This window comes from Anoplopoma fimbria, chromosome 14, assembly GCF_027596085.1.
Source record: "Anoplopoma fimbria isolate UVic2021 breed Golden Eagle Sablefish chromosome 14, Afim_UVic_2022, whole genome shotgun sequence".
Lineage (NCBI taxonomy): Eukaryota > Metazoa > Chordata > Actinopteri > Perciformes > Anoplopomatidae > Anoplopoma > Anoplopoma fimbria.
In genome coordinates, this window is record NC_072462.1 from 14,153,314 (window position 1) to 14,173,256 (window position 19,943).

The 19,943-nt window shown below is 38.3% G+C and overlaps 1 protein-coding gene across 1 annotated transcript in view; it reads left to right on the plus strand.

Annotated features, from left to right (window-relative positions):
• The window catches only part of LOC129102063 (astrotactin-2-like), a 238,733-nt gene that overhangs the window by 105,017 nt on the left and 113,773 nt on the right, over nucleotides 1-19,943 (plus strand). The window contains 3 exon segments of the mRNA XM_054612005.1: nucleotides 2,739-2,846; nucleotides 5,760-5,906; nucleotides 12,042-12,209. Coding sequence (XP_054467980.1) covers nucleotides 2,739-2,846; nucleotides 5,760-5,906; nucleotides 12,042-12,209 — 423 coding nt within the window.

Here is a 19,943-nt window from a genome sequence, read left to right on the forward strand (position 1 = left end):
GCACCACTTGTACGGGAGTTTGTGAAGGGAAGTTTTGAGATAGTTTTGCTGATGGGAAACGTGGCTCGCATTTATTTCAATTCATCAACACTTCTCTGTTTTTTGATCTTGACTTCACTGTGGAGGAATGTGAGAACCACAGGTTATTCTAGAACTCAAGGCAACACAGGGTGTGGGTAAAGTATTTCTTTAGGAAGGCTCCAGAGAGCCAACTAACAGTAGGAGTAAAAGCGTTCATTGCAGAGTGTGAAGACTGGGACACATTTATCAAGAGACATGGGGTCAGGTTAAATTATATAACATAAACAATTTCATGCTTTCAAAGCTATACACTCAGTCCTTCACATGGCGTAAACAATGAAAAAAGAGAGTTTATATATTGTTGACATGTGTAGTCTCTCTTTGGGGGGGGGGATTCCTTCTCACCTCAGCAGACATCTATGGATCTGTGAGTTGAAGTGAAGGATTTTACTTTTATCATTTACTTGTGTCGAAAATTGTACTTCTAGTAAAGACGTGATAGATGCAGGCTGTGGTCTGACTTGAACCTTGCAAGAAAATAATCATCACCATATGTGCGTGCAATTTTTTTAATTATAATTTTACTCTTAATGCACTGCATTATTCCAAACATGTAGCATGAAGGACACAACTACCATCTGACAGCACTTAGACGTTTAACTATGATCTATAATTACCCCTGTGGGGGTAAAGCTTCTGCCTCTTAGAGAACAGTAAATATGTATGAGCCTCTTGATATGGATCACCGTATTGACACAGTACACCACAACCGTATTGTACTTTTGTTTCTCCAGGCATCCTTGTTTGAATTTGCGGCCATCAGGTGAAGCATTTCTTCTCAGATGCTCAGAACAGAAAAGCATTGATTTTCTTTCTGTCCATTATCCCCTTTCCACTCGGGGAGATTAGGAAGCGTAATCACTGTGATCCAGGGGATTATACAAGCAAAACATATGTGCAACCATGAAGAAATCAGATTAATTGGCATAAAATGTCTTCATGGTGTGACTTTGGCTAAATTACTTTTTTATAGCAATGTTGAAAAATGTGTTATGTGATATACAGTAATACAAATATTTAACAGAATATATTTGGTGAACTGCTTATATCAGACTTAGAATGCAGTTCAAAGCCATCCACACATTTTTTAGGTTATTTTAGATTACTTATTCATCCATCAGTGGTTTACCACTTTATAAAACCCTTAAAATTATCACTTTGTGGCAGCCCCTGTGCATTCGGATGTGTGTTTTTGTGTCGAAGTGGCAGCGCAGTAAACAAAGCTTCTTAACTCTCACAGCCTCGGTCTTGCTCTCACACTTACTCGAAAACAAACATGCACACACTCTGGGGATGTGACCCAATTTTATTACCAAATTAAGCTCCAGAGAATTGGTAGCGATGGACAAATTACCAACAGTGGCCAACAGATCAGACAAGGAGGGACTGGGAAAGTGTGTAGAGAGGTTGAATTTCTTACTTGCTCAATAGATGTTGGATATAGCAACATTTGGGTGGTGATTAGCAACCACATTTAGATTGGATCAAGAATGTTTTTGTTTGTTCTTTTAGTTTTTTTGTTTCAGCACTACATATGAACATTCCAAATTAGTCAGTAAAGTTAAGATCAATACCCTTTCCCCATCCTCTAACCTTAGCATTTAACCAGACAAAGGTCTATGATCTTAATTTATTGGCCATCAAAGAAAAAGGTCAAAGAAAGCAAATTGAATTCTGGGGACCAATTGGAAACAAAAAAGCTTGCAATCAAAGTTTGATAAAATAATCGAAAACACAGGCTTTAATGTGAGGCCAGTGACCTTGTCATTTAATTTCAGTTAAGCAGAGTATATTCAGCATATTGGAGGTAACAGATGATGTGTTCATGTTTAATGTAACCCAGGGGGAATCTAAGTAAAAGTACTTTATAGGACCTAGAGTTGATCCCTGGAGAACACAAAATAAATGGTACAAGAGGTAAAATATGCTTCCAAATACAACAGAAGATCCCCTGTTGGAAAGATCAAAATTGTTGCGATTAAGAGCAGAATATATAATGCTAACCCATAATTACAGGTGAAGGATGAAATACTGCATTCAACAGTTCAGTACAAGTTGAAGTTTCTTCATGAAGGAGTTTAGTAACGTTAATTATGAACCATTTACAAATATCTTTATCTAAGATCTCATAATAAGGATTTGTAATTTAGGGGACAAATACTTAAGGTTCTAGAAAAGGAAAATTACTTGTATTGAGACTTGAATGAGACAAATGTGTCATCCTTTGTGATCTGTAATAAATACTGTATTTCCCTCAACGTAAATGCATGCAAAATTGAACAACTAAACCAAGGAGAATGTTCTGCACACAGGTGTATTTAATTATAATAATAATTATATATATATATATATATTATATATTATTTTCTTTTAGTCTATAGAGTGAATTAAGGAATTAAGTGTCCTGAATGGTTAGCATTCAAATTAAATTGACTTTGAATAGAATTTAATTTAATTGACCTTACAATTGATTCCCTTTTATAACTTTGAAGTGCCATAATCACAGTTATCATGACTAACCTGTTTTGAACAATTTCAATACATTTTTAACTTGCTGATAAATAGTTGGCATGTATTGTTGTATCCTAAAATAATTTGATTGATTCATTCTTCTCAAATGTATTTCCATTTTTCTCCTCTTATCTTCTTACTGCCAGCACCTGGAGGTGTGTTTGGTCCTCAAGGAGAATCAGGATCAGAACCTGAAGAAGACAGCCAAATTAAGTTCTACACAGAGCAGCACAGAGGACGAAGGCGCAGCAAAGGTAAGACAAAATCAGATATAAGTCTTTGTATATTGTTATAAATGTGTTACATTTTAAACACATTAACTTGTGCAGGGGGGAGCTTCTTATTCACTGCATACTGCTGAGAAGGCAATAAAGTAAAAAGAGAATAGAATACAATAAAACATTTTGAAAACAAATGCATTCAAACCCTACCCTGGTTGAATATGAGCCTATAGCTGAGTGAAATGAGGCTAGACCTTTCTGGAATCGTCAGCGTAGCTGGAAGTAGGAAGGAGTCAAGCACATTCCCTGTGGGGTTTAAAGTGCTGTTCCATGGCACAGCTCAATGACACTCAAAGCAGATATATGAGCTGATGTAAATGGAAGCTCAGTGATCAGCAAAGTTGAGTCACATTACTTTGATGGGAAGCATGATTTTAACTTCCCTTCCCACATAGTGATATGTGATAGTGAAAACATGGTGGATTTGTGTGTATGTGAGTTAATGGCCGGAAGATCTATCTAAGAACCGGAATATCTATCTAAGAACTTAGAACTATCTGAGCTGATAGTTTGGACAAATCTTATCTCCCAGCTCTTTGTAAATGGGGTCTTGGATTTTGTTATAAAAGCATGCAGGCTCAGGACTGGGAAAGCCATAAAACCCATGACCGTAATCTGTTTTCAAGTTACAGCCCATGTAAAAAGATTGTTTTTTCTCTGGAAGATGGGAAGAGGGACATAAATAGAAGGGAGACATTAATCTAAGATGTTATGCTTTGGTGTTGCCCTTTGTGTTCTATTAACTTGTTGATTTACATGCATTTATGTATTTGTTTAGTGTTTCTGTGATGGAATGACGCATAGACATTTGGTTTGTAGCCATAAAGTAAGTGTTTGCCATTGTGAGTGTACATGCTTTTGTCTACTCAGTAGGCTTTTACAGTAATTGAGGGACCCCTTCACGAGCCCAGTGACACCACCCACACACCAAAGGGATTAGCTACTCTGCCACTTTCACCGCAGACAGCTGCTGTTCCTGTCCCCTCACAACACTGTGACTGGGGTAGACATGCGATTCAGTATGGCGGGACTCATTATCCTAACTTTGTCTCCCTGGTGTTGACATTGGGCTGCATTTCAGTACTTCCAAACTTCTGATGGGATTCACTGGACTCTCCTGTCACAGGGGGTTACTGATTAAAATTGTTCCTAGAATGGGGTGTTTTTTCAATTCAATTTGCACCATCTGTATCGGCTCTGTTTTTCTGAGGTACACTCTGATCTAGTAACATTACTGCATCAGCGAGGGGGACATTTGTCCAATATACATCACTTAACCAACGCAGGAATTTGCAACACCTGAGTTCCACTGCTGAAAACAGGAAAACAAGAAAAAGCCTACTATTACTATTGACTTTTCCAACAAACCTGCATAGTGCATGGTGCACACTGAGCACCACATTTTGTGAAGCCTGCAGATTCTGAGACAATGTGTATGTTATGTTTTAACTGTTAAAATCTAGTTCGAACAGTGGGCTTTGTTTTTTTCTAAAATGTGTAATTGAGAAAGATACAAAGAAATGTCTGCGTCAGATTCCTGTCCTGTTCCTTTACCGCTGAATTGTTCGGACCTTTGTCCCTATAATGATGGTCAAGGTTCTCTTGAATACCTATGTTGAATACACTTCCTGTAAGTCGCTTTGGATAAAAGCGTCTGCTAAATGACTGTAATGTAATGTAATGTAATAATGGTGATACCAAATGACTTGTGAATTTAAAGTGCATGCCAGTTGAGTCTATTTAGCATAGGTAAATGCACCACCAATGAAGGGCATGAGACAGTTGGGCTGTGTGCACACACAGAAACTGAAACCCCCAGACAAAAGTCGTAAAGAGGGCGGAGGACTGGACGCCCAATGTAAAAAAAACAAAAACATTTCAAAATATAGTGGTGGTACTTCTGCAGGAGGGGAACGACAAACGAGCTTTCATATTTTGTAGTGTCAGTGGTGGATATGAAATGATACAAAAATATGCATATGATGCTGTTAAACATCCAGTGTGGAATTTGTAGTGTAGTTTATTTATTTTTTAAGATCATAGTGCTTTGTAAAATTTAGATTTTTTTTTAACATACTAGAAATTGATTAAGTTATAATTGTAATCTAAATCCTATATTCTTATAGTTTAGTTTAATAGTATCTATATTTGTAGAAAATGTAATAACACATTATTTTGTGCAAACTTGTCAGCATTCAAATGTGTGTAAGTTAGCTCTTGAGTGTGTATAGATTAAGTTCTTGCCTAAGAGAAAGAAAAAAATCAAGAAAGCATCTTCAAATCTGCTTAAGTGGGTTTTAAGAAGAAATTTCTTCTTCAGAACGGTTGGTGAATAAGGCCCAAACCAGCGCTATCACTGCCACATCCCTCGCACGTTCCAGAAAGCTTCCTTCCAACATGCAGACTTCTCTCCCATGATAAATATCACTAGACAGAGGTTAAGCGGCTAATTTCATTCTCTATATCTGGCTTGGAAATGGGATCCCTGACAGAGCCAAAGGGCAACCAAAACAACCAATCTATAACCCTGTCAGTGGCAATAAGATCATACATCATGCAAAATTCTGGGCTGCTCTGCAAAAGCGGTATTCTAAGTCATCCCTTTCAATTTCCGGCCTTACTTGAACCTGCATTAGATTGGTATATCAGAAGTACAATTAACTACATTTTCAAGGATTCATGGAGACTCAGAGGCTGCATTTTCAACAATGAATGCTAAAGTGGATGATTTAGTTTGAGGTTTGTGTTATGTGTGTTTTACGTCCCCTGTATGGGAAAGTACTTCCTGTCAGGGAGGCTTAAATACGGTCAAGTGTTTGAGACCCTGATAAAAATCAAAAGGGCTTGTGACAAACTGTTCACCTTTTTCTCTTTCACTTCCTCTAGGCCACCCACACAGTCCTCTGAATAAGGTCACCCTGACGTTGATTACCATCAGCACATGTGTCATTGCCATTGTCTATGCTACGCAGGATTCCTGCCCTCTCACCGTCAAGGTTACACTCCATGTGCCTGAGCATTTTGTTGCAGATGGTAAGTGCAAGACATTCATTTTAACTTGGCTGAATATTCAACTAAAGCAATGTACAAAACAGTCAGTTTTTTTCGTGTTTAGCGTCATTGCACAGTTGTTGTTTTTATTGCACTCTTAATTGAAACTATAAGATATAAAAATAAAAATAAAAGTAAAAAGGGAAAGGGTAAAAGTCTGATCACCAACAAGACACCCACTAAACTCAGTTGGAAGACTGAAATTGCTTATCACTTTTGTGGTACACCATCAAAAAATTGTAGGAGGAGATACTGTACTTCAACCTCGGGCAATGCTGAGCTTTGTGTTGGAAGCTAAAAAAAAGGATATAGATTTGTGGAGCATGTTATCATAATAACCATTATCGATCAAGTACACCTTTGTTTCATTATTTTCTCCCAGCCTTATTTGGATACAGTTGTCTTTCAAGCAGCATACTGCAGGGATGACTGTCCACATACACACGCTGTTATTGAGTGGTGAAATATACTATGCATTTGGCATAGTTTTGTTGTTAGGAGGAACAGCTAATGGACCAGGGACAGCTCTGCATGCTTCCACTGTTTCTATCTACACATGGCTTGCAGTAAAATCTCCACCCCCCTCTACCGTGATTTGTGGTTCTAAATTTTAATGTATTCCAGTGTCAGGGCCCCTTCTGCACGTCTGATAAAGTACAAAAGACGCACATCTATCCGACCAAAAGGTACATTTTGTGCTTGAACCAAAAGATGAGCAGAAATCAGGACAACAAAGTCCACACACTGAAAGCTCCAAATGGAAAAGAAAAAATGATTTATTGTCACCACAAACAACCAAATGACATTTGGAGCCATCAGACTGAAGAAGAGCATTGTGCTCAAAATTTAAATGTTTTTTTTTTCTTCTTTTTTTTGCATAGGGAGTATTCAGTGTGAAGACTTCATTACATGTAACTGCAAGAACTGATATACTAACCTATTCTACCGTTTCAGTAGAAACAAACATAAGTACCCCAAGGTTTATTTGTGCTGTATAACAAGCTTTATATGACATACATGCAAAACGTTTTGAAGCTACCAGACTAAACTTCTTTCTTAAACTTCTTTGAAAAAAAAAAGAAGTGATAATTCTGTCTTCTGTTTTTTTTTTTTTACATTCCAACATTGAGACTGCGCACAACATATTTTCAAAATAAATGCCATTTCAGGATAATCCAGTATAAAAGTCTAGACAACTGCTTAGAGAGTCGTCCCACTGTTTTAAATCCCTCTTTGCTTTGGGAAAATTGTAAATTGGGTCCGTGTATTGGCAAGATACCACAGTATAAACCTTGCTGGGAGGTAAGTGAGGCCAATATGGAAAATGTGCAAGGAGTTAAGCAAAGTTAGCGGGAGTGAGGAGCTGAGGCAATTTAACTAATGATTGCCATATCTCTGAAAGCATTCACATATCAGTCGATCAGGTGCTCTTGCCGCCGGGGCCTCATTTCTAGTCCGCCCACACACCCTCAATCTGTGTGCACATGGACACACAATAGAAGTGGAACAGTACACAAAACTCCAACTTGTAGAGTTTACTCTGTGATTAAATGTATGATGGACACCTGGACAAAATCATTTTTATGCCAATATACTATAAAGGAATTTTAGTGTTCAGTGGCTTCAGTTGTTTGTGCTGGGTGGAATTTCTTTATCAGGGGAGGATGTTGGTTTTCCCCCTACCAGTTTTCCCAAAACCAATCACATTGCAGTTCACTTCACACACAGTGTCATTGGATTCTTTAAAATCATAATGACATTTGGCTTCTTGCAAGAACCACTCGTACAAATAGATTAATTCTTAAGTGGCATGTACGAGTGATGGAAGATAATTTGTGGCATTCACCAATTTTCTCGCACTTTGAGTTTTTTCTTATGTAGATAATTCATGGTAGATTAAGACCTGTTTTATGAGTCATGTATGAATATTCTGGTTTTCTCCACACAAAAACATTTTTTCAATCTGATAATTTCTCAATTAGCAACTCTAAATCCAATTGTTCCAATTTACTAAAATAAAACATACGTCTAAAGCAAATTCATTTTTGTATTGCCATTGGCACAGCTACTTTTAAATATGATTTTCTCAATCCACACAGCTGTCTCAAGGCCTTGCAGGTTTCTTGCCAGGATCATTATAACATCTGACAGTGTAACAACACCTTCTATAGGCTATGATACTTTCTTGTCTAATATCTCCATATTTGTCACATCCCCTGACAACTTGTTATCTTCTCTCTACTGATTTCTAACAGCAGGATTTCTGGATATGCAACTTTTTTTTTAACCTTGCCAACAAATAGGGCAATGTTAGGTGCTTCCGTTTTTCTTAGGATGAAATCAGGTGGTATTTATCAGTCTGAAATGAGCTCTCTACAACTGCTCTTCATTGCAGTTAACAGAGTTTGGTGAATCCAACTTGGAATACTTGTATGAACTAGTCTCACAGAAAAAAGTCAGAGGTTTGGAGTAAACTAAACTGTAGTCTATTGCAAGATATCATTACAACTACAAGAGTCAACGAGAAGTTTAATGCCAATATGCGTAGTCACTGTAGAATAATTATTGATTGTTTTTTTTCTGACCTTCTCACCTTTGGTCTACCATTGCTATCAAGGCAGACTTTCTACTCATACACAAGATTTTTCTCAAAAGTTTGGATGCTCCTTAAGCTGACCTCTGACTGGCTAAATTTTCAACTTTTAACAACAGATATAAAATCAATGGATGGAGTTTGGCTTATATGTTCCATGGGTAGTCATGATCACTAGAGAATTAATTATTTACAGTTTGAGGACCCCATGGCCTTTGCTTTAGTGCCACTCTCGGGACAATCTTAACATGTTAGCCCCACTCCATGTAAGGCTCTAAGAACAGGAAAATCATCCGTATGTTGTGTGTTCCATAAAGCATTTATTTCGTAATCTTTTTTTAATTTTTTTTTTACTTTTAGTTTTGTTGTTCTTCTGCAAACTTGCATGTACTGGGATTGGACTCAGATACTTAAAGCAGACACCTGAGGCAGAGCAGATGTGATAAAAGGGCGGCTTAACTCATTAGTCTGGCAGGCATACAGTTGGAAGCAGGCAGGGAATCAGAGCAAACAAACTAACAAATCCAACAGATAAACAATCAAAGCAAATCCAAACTGGCAAGCCAAGTATAAATATGAGTTATGTCAGGACAGGAGCAGGCAGACGGGAATAAAGACTATAATGCTGCGCGGTATGGCTACAATGCAACTTTATCTGACACACAAGACGTGTGTGCTGCCAACTGTAGACTACTCTCTTTATACAGGGAATTCATGAGTTATTGGAGGAGACAAGTGATGAGGTCAGTAAACTCAACAGTGGTGAGTAGGGGAGACAAAACAGCAGATGAGAAACACAAACAACACAGCACATAATCTAATATGTAGTTGTATAGAAATGGACACAGAGGAAGGGAGAATAGCACAACAGTTCAGTCAACGTCATGACTAACACTGCTAAATCAAACATCCGTGGAAAACAAAATCGCTCTTCGAGGTTATTGAAGTTAAAAGTTATTATTCTTAATAGTCTTAATTTGTAAAAGAATGGGAGTCTTTTACAAATTAAGTTAAAATTACTTATTTAAAATGAAGCCTAGGAAGGAAAGATTATTGTTTTGTGCCATAAAATAGTCAGCGGGGGGTTATAAATAACTTCAATTTCAGTCCAAAGGTGGTGATAAAATTAAACAAATGGACAAATGCATAATTTATTAAGACGTAGTTAGTTATGCATCTTATCATGTGTCTCAGTTGCCATAACTATATGTTGAACAATGTTAAGATAACAGAAAAAAACAAGATAATGCAGCAATTACAATAGCATAAATAATTAGATAATAATAAGATGTCAGTCAGTGTAAGTGGATGTTTGATAGATAAACAAATAATAGATGTTTAGATGATTATCCATTGCCACAGATGCGCGATGCTTTCTTTTCCACATATGTTCCCAAAGCAGTTGAAAGGGATTTAATCTCACAAAATCATTTTCCCCCAGTCTTCTGCACTCAATTCACAATATGCACAGCAAAATTGCCAGCAATAAGCGATGTTCTTACTGCTCAGGAGGGGTTTCTTCACAGGTCTCAGGGATACCAACCCATAATCTAACAATTGCCTCCTCACTGTGAGAGCTGACAACATTAGATTTTTCCACTCTCTCAGCAAATGAGGGCTACTGGCAGTTCTGTTCACTAACTGCAGTGCTGCAGGAAATGGCCTTGTTATACTCACCTTTGGTCAGCCTGACTTGGGAGATGCTTTTAGGGATCCAATCTGGAGAATGCATGTGTACTTTGGCCTTTTTGGCATTTTGGTGGTACTGGATACTTGGATACTGTTTTCTCAGGGAGTGGGCGTCTATGATTGGCCACTTATTTTAATAAATTGTAGACTTAATTCATGACTATTGTGTGTAGTAGCAAGAAGACATGCATACCTTTATAGCACAACATTTTGAACCACCTACTGGTATATTAACCCATACAGACAATTGTTTTATTAATTTCACATCAATATCTGAGGTGGACACACTACAACTTTACTTCAATCCATACTGTTGGTGCAGCAGCACAATGGCTACAAGCAATGCAGTATTTACTCGAAGGCAAAACTACAGGCCTGCTATTATTCTATACAGTCTAAATGAAATGCTCCTGTCAAGTTTGCCAGGTAGTCAGAAAAAAAAAACTTCAACACATTAGTCTATTTTTGTAAGGCTCTGTTCTGGTCAGGCTGACACACTGTGGGATTTTCCTGTCAAACAAAAAGAAGCCGCTGACTTCAGGTATTACAAGGAGGCATGTGGTAGTGTATTCTGTTAGAAATAACAACTAAAATGGTAGGAAATAAAACAATATAAAATGGATATGTAAATGAGGCATGGGATATTAATACTTTATCAGCATTCTTTGTGGGGTAAAGTATTTCTCCTCTGAGTTGTGTATTTTACTGCAGAGCATTGACCTTGTAACTTTTCCCATGACTCCGTTTTGATTGCTGGCTACTGTATTAGCTTAAAAAGAAATTTAAAAAAAGAACTAAATAAATGAGTGAATCCTTTTATTTTTTTATCTCACAATTGCTGTCTTTATATCCTAGCATGGCTGTTGTAGTACATTTTCATTTTGGCACAGCAATGTACACTTATATATCAAATGCTTCCAAGACCCAGCAATATAGACACAACATAGTTGTATACAATATTTGTGTTCACTAGAGGGCTGAAGCACAATCTCCTCAAAGCTCCCATTGGAAGTAAAAGTCATTGGCATCAATTAAGGATAATCTTGTTCAGTGATCAGAGTTTAACGATTGGTCCGGGAGCAGTAAGAACGAAAGTTAAGTCGCTGCCGTTGAGCATAGCATTTACTGAGTGACTTATGAAACTCTTTTAGCCCCTTTACTGTGATCACCAGGGGAATTCCATCAATACACACATTATAGGTCTTAATTGTCTCATTTAAATTCAGCCTGGTCAGGAGGGGCATTGGAATTACAGTGAAAACAAAAGAATAAGCTACTTCTCAATTGATTATGCAATAGGACCAGGAAATGAGGCTTTAAAGCTGGACTGCGGAACTTTATGTCTCCCCCCTCTGGCAGGGTGAGTAATAATTACCCTGTGGGAGAGATCATAGCGACGGTATGTATGGCGGCAGCTATGGTGGAAGCATCCAAGAAACGTTTCTGGGGTTGAAGCTTTAGATAAATAAGAAACTCTTCGTTGAGAAGAAGGATTTAAATAAAAAAGAGCATGAAAATACTTCAAGAGAGGGCTCCTTTGGAATGGAGAGATGTGGCAAGCACACCTGCCGGCAGATGTGCCATATATCATGGGAAAAGTCTTACAAACACCAAACACCACAACTCCGAAATACAGAGAGCTTTTTCTGGTGGCAATAATCCTTATCAGCATGTTGTGAACTTGTTTGGCAGGAGCTCAAATGTACTGCAAGGTAATAAATGTTCATATAAGTTCTGCACTGGACCTTTAAAAATACCAAGTGAAGTATTTTCCAATGTTTTTCTGTTTGTTTGTTTTTTAAAAGCAAAATAATTTTGTCTTTTTTCTTTTCCAGGAAGTAGTTTTGTGGTGAGCATGGGCAGCTTCCTGGATGTTTCTAATTGGCTAAACCCAGCCAAGCTAACCCTCTACTATCAGACCAATTCGTCCACACAGTGGGTCCTGGACTACTGCGGCCAGAGGACCACTGAGCCCTGTGAGCAGATCTGTGATCAGGACACAGGTTAGTCCACACAAACATGCATGACCGTGAGAGAACTTGAAATTCTATGCACTGGTTTGAAATGTAATTAAAAGCCACAATTCAAGCCATATTGAGTATGTGGAGATTAGACAGAAATACAGGCATTTGAATCTCTTGTATGTTGTGATAATTGAAAGGATGCAAACACCAAGAATGAGGAGAAAGGAAGGACAGCTCTTTTTGCTACAGGGTTGCCTTCATGAATGTTTTTCAGTGTTTTTGATCTGAAAAAAAGTCCTTGGAGGAGCCTGCTAGAAGTGCTTTATGCACATCTAACCCATTTGATTTAAAAATGGCAGTGATAAAGTCTTAATATTAACAACTGTCGTGCACTAGTGAAAGCATTAATAGTTGGATTTAGATTTGTGTAATTACCACTATCCTCTAGTCTAGTAATGGACTATTTGTAAATGCACTTTTTTTGCATTTTATATTTCACCTTTAAAGCCTTTTTTTTTTTACAAGTGAAGAGATGAACAGCTATGTATGTTAAAACAAATATACAAGCAAATACCCCTATTTCTACTCTATATGTCTTACAGTTATACTGCTCTATCTTAAGTTGGTCTTAGTAAACATTGACAGAATGTCAATTGGAGCTAATTAAGTTGTAGTGAGGAGGCAGCTTTCTTGATTTTGGAAAAAGAGCCTTATACTCCCTGCGTAACAATGATAATCCAACAGAGGACAGTCAGAAATGCAACACACACTCGGCAAATGGGTGTAAAAAATCAATAAAACAACGAGATCCATGAGTGATCGGCTGAGTTGCCAGTCAAGGGAAGCTGTCCTTTCTCACGCTATGACTGTAGTAATTGGGCTGGAGATTGTTTGCTCTTCTTATACAACAGAGTAAATGTAACATACTTCTATAGATGGAGTCAAAGCTAAGTGAAGCAAGCTAGACAACAACATTATTATTGTGTAAGCCCTCCGTGCCTGTTTCCCCATCCTGCTATATAATCTGCAGCCTCCACTGCAGTATGTATAAAATCAGCTAGTACAATTATAGCAAAATATTTGTGGTGTAATTAAAACTATACTAAACAAAAGCCATATGCGCAGCGTGATGATATTTATCTTACCTTGAGTGCTGTAAGTCCCTTGTGCATTTTGTGCCCAACTAGATACAGTCTAAGCTCATTAGAATGGATTACATCTGTAATGTATGTGAAATGTATGTCACCCTGGTCAAGGGCATGTTGTGGGCTGATGCATAATGTATTAGAGCTCCAGACACTGAACTCACTCGGTTACACATGAGGATGCCAAAGATGGAGTTGGAACGTATGTGTTTCTGGATTATACTGTGTGTATATATGCTTCCATCAATCCCTCCGTGTTAATGCATTGTGAGATCAGTAATGGTTGTAATTCAATGATGGAGTCATTTACTCATCGAGACCCCAGTACATTAGGCGTTCTCACTTAATCAGTACTTCTGGCTCCCCCTATCTACTTTGTATCTCTCCACCTATTCAGCTTTTTTATTTGTCCTTTTTAGCAGCAAGATTATTTGATCAGTAATTGCCCTCAAGTGTGTTGAATCTCTTTAGGGCAGCCACAAACACTCTACAGCCAAATAAAAGGCGTCTTTTGAAAGAGCTTTCTATTTGCATCACTGTCCTGTAGCATGCATTAAGCACCCATACAGCAGCACTCAACAATGATACACACACACAGACACACGACACCTGAAACGAAGTATTTCATCCAAGCACATTTATTGCAGTTCCAACAATAGGGTGAACCACTGGTTGGGAAACGTCAAAGGGTACATCACATAAGGAAGCACTGCTCTGTTTTTTGAGCATGCTGCCATTCTGGCCACAACAATACGCAATATCAAAGCGTTTTCTTTACCTTTTGACAAGTGACAGAAAAGCACCTGCCTGGGCAAGTCTTGTTAAACATAGAAAACACAAAAAGAGCTGCCACTGACATACAGAGATGTGGACTTGTGGTGTTTGAATGTAACTGGCTGGTGGAAAATCCCATTGCTTGCTTTGACTGCAAATTTTGCTGAATTGCTTCAAAGTGAGTTGTCCAGTTTCTTTCACTTTATGAAATGGTCAAAACACAGAAATGTGTGTGAAAGCTTATGTGTATTATGATGCCATAACGTAATCATTACCCTGTCCTTCTTACTGTACATCCAATGCATTGATGCCACCTCTGAACTTGCAAGAGATTTGTCAGGGTTGGAGGTTTAACAAAAAAAATCAGTGTTGCATCATCAAACTCATCAAAAACTCAAATTTGTTTTAATTTGTTGGAAAATAGATATGAAAGGGCATTTTTTTGTCTTTCGCCATTGAGTGGCACATTGGAGGCTGCTACAATTTGAAAATAATAATAAAAAATAAAAAAACATGATTATAATAAAAAATAAAAAGATATTGCAGCTGACAGTGAGGTGCAACACGACAAAAAAATAAAATAAATCTTGCAAAAAATACAAATATAGCCTGCCTCATCCAGCTGGGTGTGGGGGTGCTGCAGCACTGTCAGCAGTCCTGCTTCCCGTGGGTTTTTGTTTTCATTATTCTAATAAAAACTGGCCTAGGATATGGTCACAATTCCTTCTGTTGTCTGTAGGTTTTTGCACAGAGATTCTAAAAGGAGAAACACATATCAGGAATTAAGAAAACACCTACTGCTGCTCACTGTTCAGACTGGTGAAAGGGTAAAATGGCATCTACTTGTTCAGCGTGCATTTCTGTCTACCACTGTCTCTTTATATTATACTACCAATGTGGCTACCAAAGTCCCCCATTAAGTTGTAATACTTAGAAACCACATAGGCCACATATAGAAAAATATACAAAAGGCTGGGCCACTCACTAGAGGTGAGGTATATCGCCTCACCTCTAGTGTATTAAAGTTAACAAAATCAATCAAATGTAGGTACATTATGCTTGATATTTGAATATGCTTAAAGAAAAAAACATCACAACTTTCCATTAATGGGTTTTCATTTATTTTGTTATAAAAATGGTTGGCAGCTCATTTTCAAAACAGCAGCCTGAGATTGCTTCTTACTCAGGATGGTGATCCTTCACAGCCCTGTATACAGAGAGGGGGAGAGAGAATAGGGGGACAAAGGGATGGGTATATTTAAGCTAGTTATACAAATAAGTTATTGGGGTTGTTAACAAATTAACTAACGTTTGTTAGAAAATGTTATCAACTTTAATTTATTCGAGCCGTATGAACCGAAAATAAACAATTTTACTGTGATTTAATTGCAATAAATGTACAAAAAGGGACGCTGAAATAACAACATAATGATGGTGGTTTGTAAAAAGTCAGAATTCATGTTTTGTTAGCTCTCTGCAGGAGGAGAAGGAAATCACTTTTAAAATGCCTGTTTTGTGAACGGAGCTCCGATCGATGACAGAGTGACAGGAGGAGAAGCTCAACGCTGATTGGCTGTCGCAACACAGCGTCCCGCGAATATTTCACCTGATTCGCGCCGCCAGGCTCGAGTTCGCATCTACTCGCGAATATCCGCGTCTGTGCATTGACTTTACATGTAAACTAGACGCGCGAAATATTCGCTTCGCTTTTGGTGTGAACGCAGCATTAAGTGCAAGTTTCATGTGTGGGCCATATTCCATTATGTTTTTAGAATTTGTAGCGGGCCAATTAAAAATGGCCGTAGTTTGGACACCCCTGATCTAAAGATTCCCACCTTTCACGAGGGAACATAAAATCCACACATTTGACACAATTACATCCATCAGTTTTGCCCAAACCTACACAACGACTTCGACCATCACACTTTTAGCGCTTATCGTTTCCCAAAGTCATCCTGCTTCAATTTCACGCTAGTTGACTGCCACTGTGACTACTAGTCACAGTATCACTGTGCCTGGATAATCAATCCTCCCTGACCTCTCCTTCATCCTCTGACTCACCTGCTCACGTGGAGGTTAGTGGATGATTGGCACGATGCAACTGCTTCTATTGCCTGATGGCTGCATGGGATCTTGCTGACTACAGTTGGACTTTGACAATAGATCGTCTTTGTAGCAACGGATGACGTAATCACAGCTTGATACTGAGAATGTAATAAAAAGTCTCTGTAAACGAGTTGAAAATTCAATGCATCCATAAATGTTATATTTGCATTGCATGTATACTAATATTGCTGCCTATATGAGGTGATTTTAATATTAAAAAGAATATGAAGTACTTTGAGCTATGATAATGTGATGACTCAAGCTAACACTTTATTATTATGAGTTAATTTCTTCATCAATCAGCATGTCCTATCTCTCGTAGTTATAAGCCCTACTCAAGGGGAATTGATTGCCTCCACAACCTTTCCATCTATCATTATAACTAACCTCATAAAGACACAGGAACCCCCTTAGCTGCCTTTGTTTTCCTCATTTAAAATGATGACTCCTTGGCTCCACCAACCTCACCTAATTGGAATGGAAACTGCTGGACTGTAAACATATAGACCAGCTTTATCCTTTTGGGGGCGGCTGTGGCACATGAGGTAGAGAGCTTGTCCCGTAACCACAAGGTTGGTGGTTCAAACCCCTCTACCGGCAACATGCCTAGACACCTAACCCCAAGTTGCTCCCCGGGCGCTTCATTGCAGCCCACTGCTCCTCCGGGATGGGTTAAATGCAGAGAAATAATTTCCCCATTGTGGGACTAATAAAGGCTTAATTCTAATTCACTCAAAGCTTACAGTACATGCATGTGCACACACATACTCCTAGAAACAAAGGGAAAACACTTATGTTAAGTCTGCCAGAGGTATGTGGGGAGAATTAGGGCACTGGAATTGTTATAACAAGTGTACATTTGCATCAGGACAAAAATAACTCTTTTATGTCCTGGTACCATGACCCTTGAAATGTAAAAATCATCCAAACAGCCACAGTGAGGAATTGGAAATCATTATATTGAAACACGTAATTTGTAAAATAACGTATTTGCTATAGACACCAGGGTCGTCCTCCGATCAGATGATTGGCGGTTCGATCCCCACCTCCGGCAGTCCATGTCGATGTGTCCTTGGGCAAGAGACTTAACCCCAAATTGCTCCCGCAGGCTGTTCCTGCAGTGTATGAATGTTAGTTAGAGTCCTGATGGGCAGGTGGCACCTTGCATGGTAGCCCCTGCCAGGGATGTGAATGGGTGAATGATGATAGATATGTAGTGTAAAAGCGCTTTGAGTGGGTCGTAAGACTAAAAAGGCGCTATACAAGTACAGTCCATTTACCATTTATACAGATGACAGAGTGAGGAGATTTATGTTCTGAACTAATGCCACTTTAACTCCTTTACATTTTGGCTCTTTTTGTTTTATAACATAAGGATGGTTACAGTAAGAGCAAAGGAAGGGAGTTGAAAATGAGAACACAATGGTGACATAATGATGGCAAATTTTATTGTCAATCTAATATTGGTGTTTATTCCCATTTGCAGTATCATTGCGTGTCCGTGTAGAAACCTAGCTGAAATGTAACAAGCAAGAGACTGGCTGAGAACAGTTGGATAATTGTTGTCATCAAAAAGCCATTTCCAATCTGAGGTGATTGGCTCTAAATTAGACCACCAACATGGTTTAATCAGCCAGTCAAACCTTTGGCATCACTGAACAGCCTCTATGCACGGCAGAATTTTTCATATTACAGGGAAATGTCAGTTTCCAAACATTTTATGAAGTCAAGGAACTGCATAAAAAGTGGCTATTGAATATCTTTCACATAACGATCACAAAGGAGTCTGCAGCCAACATTCTCAGAGTACAGACCTAATCAAGCCTCAAACACCAGCTGAACGTGGACTTTTTTTTTTCTTTTCTTTTTTTCTCTTCAAAATTGTTTGCTGGATTTTTATCAAAGTATTTCATCACCATCAGTTATAGTTTGTCTGTGTAATAAGGCAAAAATGGTATCTAAAATTTAGTTGTATCTTCTTCTTTTTACAGTCTACAACCCATAGATGAATTATTTTTGTGCATGACCTATCTTTTTGTTGGATCTGATGCTGTGAGCTGCATCATCACTGCATGGGCTGACTTTCTTTCCTTTGTTCTCCAAGATGTGGGCATTTGGATGTCTGAAGAATGGTTAAAGGCTCACCTGCCAGATGTTTTTCAGAACTACTCTGATACAAAAGTGGTGTTGGACTGCATTGAACCGCCTTGCCAAACACCACTCTCTCTTTTCCTTCAGACTGAGATGTTTTTACCTATTAGAATGGCTCCTGATAGGGCACTAACCTCTGTGTCAGCTCCATCAGAAGATTTAGCCATCTAAATATAGCCATCTAGTTAGGGAGGCAGCATCAGGCCACAACTGTATAGGAAGATATATTATTGCACTTGTTATTAGGTACTTATTGATAAATGTATTGAAATCAACGAAAACAATGTTGGATTTAACCACATTTGTATATATTTAATAAGATGTGACATATAATGCCCTTTTTATGTTTCTACTTTCCATTTTTGTGGAGTCTGCTCTGATTGGGTTGAGAGAAGAACAAGGTGCACCTTTGCAAAGAAAGTTGTCAAGCTGTGGTTTGAGATGCAAGAAGTATGCAAAATGAATGCAATTGGAGCCATTCAATGGATTCCTAAGATATTACAAAATAGAACTATATAGAAGCACACTGAAAACACAGCTTGTATAAAATAAATAAATCAATGAGCCACCACATCAGCAACTCAACTCGAAACATAGCAGATGGATGGCACTGATAAGGCTCATGTCTCCCTAGAATCCCAACTTAAGTCCAGCCAAATGCACACTGTAAATGAAAAAATGAGTGCAGTTGCCATAGCGCATTAGCAGCTCAGTGAAGTCCAAATTTAATGACCACACAATCTTAACTCCCCATCTCCTCCTTGCGAGGTGTTTTACTGCTAGCTTTATCTTTTTAAGAGACCGTTTTTTATTAACTAATTCAGCTCAGCTCCTCCTCTTCCCATTGTTTTTTCTGTACACTCACCTTTTGTCTACCGCCTTTGAGCTCGCAGTTTTCAGAGGCAGAGAAACTGCTGCACAAAACTGATTATTGCAAGTTGTCTAAAGGTTAGTTAATCCAGCGGAATGTGTAATCAGCCAGATATATCTCTTCTCATTAATTGCTTGATCTTCCCTCAAAGGCATTTGCATAAAGGAAAGAGACACAGTCCTCTGATTACTTGCAAGGTGTTTCTTAGATTACACTGTGCTTCCGTGCTGATGTGCCCCATTTGAGGCAATGTGGAAAACACTAAGTGAATGTGTCGTTCTGCAGCCTCCGGGCCTTCACACATATATGGCTGTACATTATATACAGTATGTTCTTATGTGTGAGCTACATATCTAAATCAGTTATCCACGCTTCCAATTCTGAATTGCACAAAGACCAACTTCTCCAATATATAATTCAGGACATGAGCGCAATCTGTCACTGTGAATAACCCTGTTGTATTTTGCAAAATCCCATTGGATTATTAATAATCAAATATAGGATTGTATATTTTCAAAAGGGATTTGACCATTTTATACTACCGCAACTTTACAGGAGCCAAGACGAAACAGGAGGGGACAGGTTTGCTTTCTGCTTTTGATCAAGATTTCAGTTCACTGGGTTTCCACTTTTAAAAAGTACTACGAGTTGATACTGTATAACAATACTGCAGGGTATGGTCATCTTATTGCATTCTATGTGATGAGACATACAAAGCACTATTTT